The sequence below is a fragment of the Monodon monoceros genome, unplaced genomic scaffold (genome assembly GCF_005190385.1).
Source record: "Monodon monoceros isolate NGI ecotype Baffin Bay Population unplaced genomic scaffold, NGI_Narwhal_1 Super_Scaffold_19, whole genome shotgun sequence".
Classification (NCBI taxonomy): domain Eukaryota; kingdom Metazoa; phylum Chordata; class Mammalia; order Artiodactyla; family Monodontidae; genus Monodon; species Monodon monoceros.
In genome coordinates, this window is record NW_021703775.1 from 44,086,425 (window position 1) to 44,093,615 (window position 7,191).

Genomic DNA, 7,191 nt, shown 5'->3' on the forward strand with positions numbered 1-7,191 from the left:
ATGTTTTACATACAGCTTCTGGGCTATTCCATATTTTATATATATATATATATATATATATATATATATATATAAAATGTATGATTCTTTAAATCTATTTTTTTTAATTTATTTATTTTTGGCTGCATTGGGTCTTCGTTGCCACATGCGGACTTTCTCTAGTTGTGGCGAGCGGGGGCTACTCTTTTGCAGTGCGTGAGCTTCTCATTACGGTGGCTTCTCTTGTTGCAGAGCACAGGCTCTAGGCACGCGGGCTTCAGTAGTTGTGGCACGTGGGCTTCAGTAGTTGTGACACGTGGGCTCAGTAGTTGTGGCTCATGGGCTCTAGAGCTCAGGCTAAGTAGTTGTGGCACATGGGCTTAGTTGCTCCACAACATGTGGGATCTTCCTGGACTAGGGCTCGAGCCTGTGTCCCCTGCATTGGCAGGCGTATTCTTAACCACTGTGCCACCAGGGAAGGTCCCATGGGCTTTTCCATATTATAAATTCAAGGCATGACTTGATCTTCTCTCAACCTGGTGACAACACATCTGGAAATACTATGCATCACTAAAACTTTAATAGGAATTTTGCATGCTTTGAAATATTGCATATATGATTATACAGTTCCCTTAGTATTTACTGGCATATTAAACTAAGATGGCACTGATGGGTATATTACTGTCTGTGTTAATAATCCATAGGTAAAGGACTCCCTCAAGTTCAAATGAATACAGTTCTTACCTCTAATTGTTCATCAGGCCAGCGATTTATTTTGCTCACAGGACGAAAACCAAAATGGTGCAGTTGAAATTGGAACCAGTAACTGAAGTAGCTATACCCTTTCCTTTTTTATTATTAAATGGAAAGATCTTCCGAAACTTACGATAGTTTCAGTGGTTTAGAAGTTGTTAGAGAAATATTTTAGGCTTATCACAGTTTAGAGAACCCTAGACTTGGGGTCAAATCATTTGGATCTAGTGTCAGCTCTGTTGCTGTATGATGTCAACACAGGCAAGTCACTTAAGCTTTCCATAACAAATGTGTATTGGTCCAGTTTGGCTTGATCACAGATGATTAAGCTTCCACACCCATGTCAGCATAAACAAACAAATGGTTTATTTAGTTGTAAAAGATAGGGCTGCAGTGATGTAGTCAGACTGCCTCTTGGAAAGGCTTGTCTGCACTGCAGGAGGCTGTGGGACAGCCAGAGGAACACTCCGCAGTCAGCCTGAGGAGTTGTAAGTCAGTGTAGTCTGTCAAGTTGGTGAAGCTGGAGAAGTGTTAAGGATTCCTTACCTCCGAGTGAGCAGCTCTCCTCCAGGTTACACAGCCATCCTTTGTCTTCCTTCTGGGTGTGTGGTAAGTATCTACATTAACAAAAATGTGCAGAATGAAGAGATTTCAATTTAACAGGATGCATATTAAACTCTAACCAAATAGGAGTAAAAATTCTCTTTACCAATCTCACTGTGATCCACACAATCTAGTCTTGTCATTTTCTCTGTCAGTCCCATTTGACTATGCTTATGGCATGCTCAGGGTTTGCAGCTGATAGGCCACTTTCCAGTATGCCAGCATACTTTGGCCCTACCAGCTGAGTTGTGTGCTTACCAAGAATCAGTTATGCTCATTTCCAAAACTTTTATTACATTTGTGCATACCCAGTGACATTAGGACCAATTATTGTTCCTGATCTCAGTGGGTGAGAAGGTTTCCTTATGTGTAGTAGTTGAACATGGGCAACCTACTTGTTGAAATTGAACCTGCTTACTACTCCTTTGGAAAACTGTGGAGGTTTGCAGTTTGAGCATGCTTTCCATGTGGCTTCCTGCTAATCTCTCTAGTGCTCCCTTTATCTGTGTTTTCTCATTTTAGAAGGGAGAATGATGATTCTTCCTTTAAGTTTACAGAAAAGGTTAAAATTTAAACAATATATAAATATGGAAACAGTGAAAGTAAATGTGCTATATATTTTAGATGCTGTAATCTTATTTATAATGGGGAGTCTATGTGACTCATGGTTTAAGGAAATACTCTTCTTCGACTCAGGTTTTATGTACAAAATCAGGTAACTCTGTTGCTTTTCTTTTTTGGCATTTTGAAACACTATGGATTGAGGAGTTTCCCAAACCCTGAGTGAACTAAACTAAACTTAAACCAATAAGCTGAAACTAAAATGTAAGATGATGGACTAACTTCAGTGGTCTGGAAAATGTTAGAGAATTAGCATGTCTCAGGCCCTGTGGGTTATTACAGTTTAAAGAACCCTAGACTTGGAGTCAGACCAGCTGGTCTTATATCAGCTGGCCTCTTGATAGTGCTTGTCTCTGCTGCTCTGATCCTGGCCTGTTAATCATTGGTACATTTCACAGGGATTTACAAAAGATTTCTTGGACTAATAAAAGGCATTAGATTTGATTCACATAAAACCACTAGCTGTTTTTAGTGCTCTTGGTTTTCATGGACATTAACTTCTTTAGTTAACACTTTTCATCTTGGAAAACAAAACCAGTATCTTACGATTCTTAATCAAGCATATGTGGGTTAGCCTTTAATTGGTTATTAGCTTTTGGCAGCAGTGGTTTTAGCATGTGTATGTACACATGCACATTTTGGGGTCATATGCACTTGAGTTTGAATCCTGGTCTACCATGTACTAGATGTATGACCTTTGGAAAGTTACTTAAACCTCTTTGTGTGTGTGTTTTTTTGTTTGTTTGTTTTGCGGTACGCGGGCCTCTCACTGCTGTGGCCTCTCCCGTTGTGGAGCACAGGCTCCGGACGCGCAGGCCCAGCGGCCATGGCTCACGGGCCCAGCTGCTCTGCGGCATGTGGAATCCTCCCGGACCGGGGCACGAACCCGTGTCCCCTGCATCGGCAGGCAGACTCTCAACCGCTGCGCCACCAGGGAAGCCCTAAACCTCTTTTTAAACCTCTGTTTTCTTATCTCTGTGAGAGCGTGATAATATCTACCTCACGGGGGTTAATGAAGATAAAAAGAGGATGTGTATCGGCATACAGCATAGTAGGCATTTGATAGATGGTCCTTTTCTCTCTGTGTCAATTTTTAAATTTCATTCTGTATCATGGATAAAAAGAGCAAAACTTACGTAAGCTACATTTTTATTCACTTGAATGTGGTAGGTCTGGAGACTATTTGCAATGAGAGTAAGAGGGAAGTAATGTTTGCTACTGTGTGCTTCTATCATTTCTAAAGTTAGATCACCCATTTCTTAAGTCCAAACTGGTATTGGCAGAAATTTAGAATTTGAACATTTAGTTTTATATGGCCCTGGGTTACTGACTTTGGAATGTGTGGCCAGAAATCGGAGGAAGAAGAACCCAGTGAAGGCTGTAAAAAAGAATAAATAAAGTTTATTTTGGTCATCCTGGCCCAAGTAATCTATTTTCAAAAGTAAGTCTAAGTAACATATTACTTCTCTTCTACTACGCAAACGTGGGGGAAAAAAGGGCATTTACCTTAATGTACTGTTATATCTTTCTGGTTCAAACATTTTAATCTTCCTTTTTTTGTTTGTTTCTCCAGCCTCTGTTCCATCCCTGACCCACCTTTGTCGTTTGGAAATTCGGTCCAGTCTAAAACCAGAGCACCTACGATCTAACAGTTTTATCTGTCAGTTGCCACTTCCCAGAAGCCTACATGATTATTTGCTCTATGCAGAGGTTTTGAGGATGAATGAAGTTCCAGAACTGGCAGTTATTCAAGATGGAGAAATCAGTGAAGCTACTTAACACAGGTCATGTCTTGCTCTGAAAACCACCAAGATAAGGAGCCATGGAGTACAAATTCTTCACGATTTTATCGTCACAAAAGATGATTTTTGTTTGTGTGGTTGGTTAGATTTTAGAGGGCAGTAGTTTAATGCAAATGGTTACAACTAAGCTCCCTGGTAAAAAAGTATAAACCTCACTAATGTTACTTTATTGCAGTTTTATCATCAGTACACTTTATGTTGTAAATTACCTAACGATTTTCTGCTTTATTCTGTTAATGAACTGTGGCTAAACATGGTGTATTTCCACCTATGATTCTGTGTTTACCTAGGGCTAGTGTTTAGAAGGGAATGCATAAAACTTCACTGGATGTGTATACACAGTGGAGTTAAATCTCTCTTATATTTATAAAAGAACTATCTTATATTCTATTCTCATCTCTTAATTCAGTTGAAATTCATTGGCTTTTCACAGGTAAACTCAGAGGAGAATTCTTTCTTTAAAGACTATAGAAAATGAATCATTTTGCTGTTGTTGTTTTTTTCCAGTTCCTTGATACTCTCTTTGGCTAAAAAAGATTCCTGTTTCTGCAAAGGCAAGAACAGACCTAAACTCAAAGATATGCTCAGTTGAAAAAAAAGAATTAGGTTGGTATTGAGATAAATGTGCATTTTACACAGTATTAATTAGGAGACTAGGAGAGACATTTCTGTGGTACCATCTTTAAAGAAAGGTATGTATTCCTGAGTTGCTCAGTATCAAATAAAACTGAAGCTCCATTCAGCCTCCAAATCAGAGGGCACCTTTGATCCTGTGAAGCAATGATTGCTAGTTCTATTAATGTTATAGTGGGTTTCTTTTTTACTATCTGGATACATTATCAAATAGTCGATGAAATTTAAACCTTAACATCCTAGGTTAATGAGACACTGCCTCATTGGTTTTGCAATTGCTCGATATGAATCTAGAGTCAGAGAGGACTGAACACTGTTACAGGTGAGCTATGTTAAGAGGCTGTGGGCAATAGTCTTGAGAAAAAGGTTATGAATGCATTAATGTTGTGATAGATAACTAGAGATGGGGTCCAAAGGAGGGCAAATATTCTGTCCTATTGGGATGCTGTGACTTAAAATAGATGGGAGTGGGTTAGCCAGATTCATCTCTGATAGGCTTTTGCTATTTGGTAAAAGCAGTGATGATGGCGTACCAAATGATGGAGACATTAGGGTCCAGGGGGATGACTAAATTCAGCACAGATTAGGGCTGTAGTTGCTGCCTGTGGGGTGGGGAGTTTGACTGTAGTTATACAGGCAGAGATAAGGGTGGATATGGAAAAACAGGTGGAAATTCTGATAGTTACTAAATTCTAAAAAAGTATGTACTATGTAATATTTTTTAAATGTCTGTATTTTTCCAAACCCTAAGTCTCTGATTTTTACATAACCAGTTTTTTGTTAGGGTCCATTGTACATAGAATGTTTACATTTGAGGGTGAATCTTTTCATGTGTTTTTGTTCATGTTCAAATATGTAATAAATTCAACTACTCATAACTTACTGAGCTTTTATTCTTAAAAATCTCAAAATATTTCAGATACATTAAAAACCCTTAGTATTTAAAACATAAATGATTTTACTTACTGTATAAATGCATCTTTCTTTTAGACTATTTTATAATACAATATTTATGATTTTATGACTAATAACAAGGACTCAGTGAGAAGTCTAATCTAAAAGTACCTGAAGGTAGGTGAATTATAGTCACAGCCTCTGATCAAAATGATACATCCAGTTAGTGTGAACTTTAAGCTCTGACCTACATGCACCATGGTGCTTTAATACTCTTAAGGTCACAGTGAACCTGAGGAAGAACTCCATACAGTAGTTTTCTAATGGTGGTACATATCCAGAGCAGGACGCGAATTGGTTTTAATAACAATTGTCAAGAGTTTACCCTTCCTTGATCTGATGTTGTCCTTTAAGTATATTTCCTGCTGATCCTTCCTGTCATAGGACATCTTTCTGTGATCATTTGATGTAATAGTGGTAATCTGGACATCATTTCTCTTTTTTTTAAAGTAAACTTTTTATTGACATTTAACACATATATAAAAAAGTACACAAATCATAAGTATACAGACAGATTACAGTTGACCCTTGAACAACATGGGAGTTATAGGCGCCTACCCTCTGCACAGTTGAAAATCTCCATATGACTTATAGTCAACTGTCTGTATCCATGGATTCATCCAACGATGGAGCCAATCAACTGCAGATAGTGTAGTATTGTAGTATTACTGTTGAAAAAACTCTGTGTATAAGTAAACCTGCACCAGTTCAAACATGTTGAAGGGTCAACTGTAGTTTTACAAAGTGAAAACGTTGCATAATCAGCATGCAGTTCAAGAAACAGAATTATTAACATCCCAGGAGTTCCCTTTGTGGCCCTTCTAGTCACTGTGCTCTTGCCAGAAGGGTAACTACTCTTCTGGGTTCTAGCACCAAAAATCAGTTTTTCCTGGAATCATCCACTATGCTGTTGTTTCCTGTTACTTTTGTGCACATTTTCAGATTCCTTTGTGTTGTTGTATATAGTTATAGTCATTGAACTTCATTTTTTCGTTTCCCTCTCCCTTTTGCCCAAGTAGAAAGTGTCTTGATATGCAGCTTTCTGGTGGCCCTACTTCCCAGATCAGTTATACACTTCTGTTGTCCCATGACCACCTATGACATTCATAATCTTTGACAGGCAGCCCAAGTGTCACATTTATGTCACGTGATCAGTTGATATCTCTAACTTTAGATCTGTTCTCCCCATCTGTCTGTCTGTAAACCTGTATGAAGATCATGTTTTATAGATCTTCAAGTATCGTGCCAGGTACAGTTTCAAGACCTCTGAGTATTTTTGATTGGTTACTCTCTAAAATTCTACTGTATTTTGTTGGTCCTCAAAAACTTATCATAAAAACTGTGATAAGAATGTAAATAATTATGTATCTTCTCTGGAACAGTGGACTTGGTTCCATCAGCAAGCGGTATAGAAAGAAGTTGAGAAAATCTGTCTAAAAGTTTGCCCTTCATTTTTATACTCCTCTATATTCTTGGAGGTATATTCCCCTAATTATATTTCTTGTTTGGTCATAGAAATATTTGTTTGAAGAAGCACTCTCAGTACTATTATTGCTAGCAGGCCCCTAGTACTATTGTGGAAAGGTTTTAAATAGTGGGAATGGTTGGTTGAAGGGCTAGTGAAGTTGCTAGTAATGTAGCCATTTCCAGTTTTATGATCAAGTGTTTTAGACCTAACAATTTGTGAGAATAACCAGTAAAACTACACACTGCCTTCCAATATCATGGGTTCATCCTCTGTATAAAGTAAATGGAAGCTCAGCCTGCTAGCCTATCCAAATACTCAATTTAAAGAGGATCTGGGGCTTCCCTGGTGGCGCAGTGGTTGAGAGTCCGCCTGCCGATG

General features: G+C 38.4%; 1 protein-coding gene across 1 annotated transcript in view; it reads left to right on the forward strand.

Moving 5' to 3' along the window:
• The window catches only part of ASB3 (ankyrin repeat and SOCS box containing 3), a 94,288-nt gene extending 89,015 nt beyond the window's left edge, over positions 1–5,273 (forward strand). Inside the window, exon 10 of the mRNA XM_029232329.1 lies at positions 3,530–5,273. Within this exon, the coding sequence (XP_029088162.1) occupies positions 3,530–3,735 (206 nt within the window). The 3' untranslated portion in view covers positions 3,736–5,273. The remainder of the gene's footprint in view (positions 1–3,529) is intronic.
• The last annotated feature ends 1,918 nt before the right edge of the window (positions 5,274–7,191 follow it).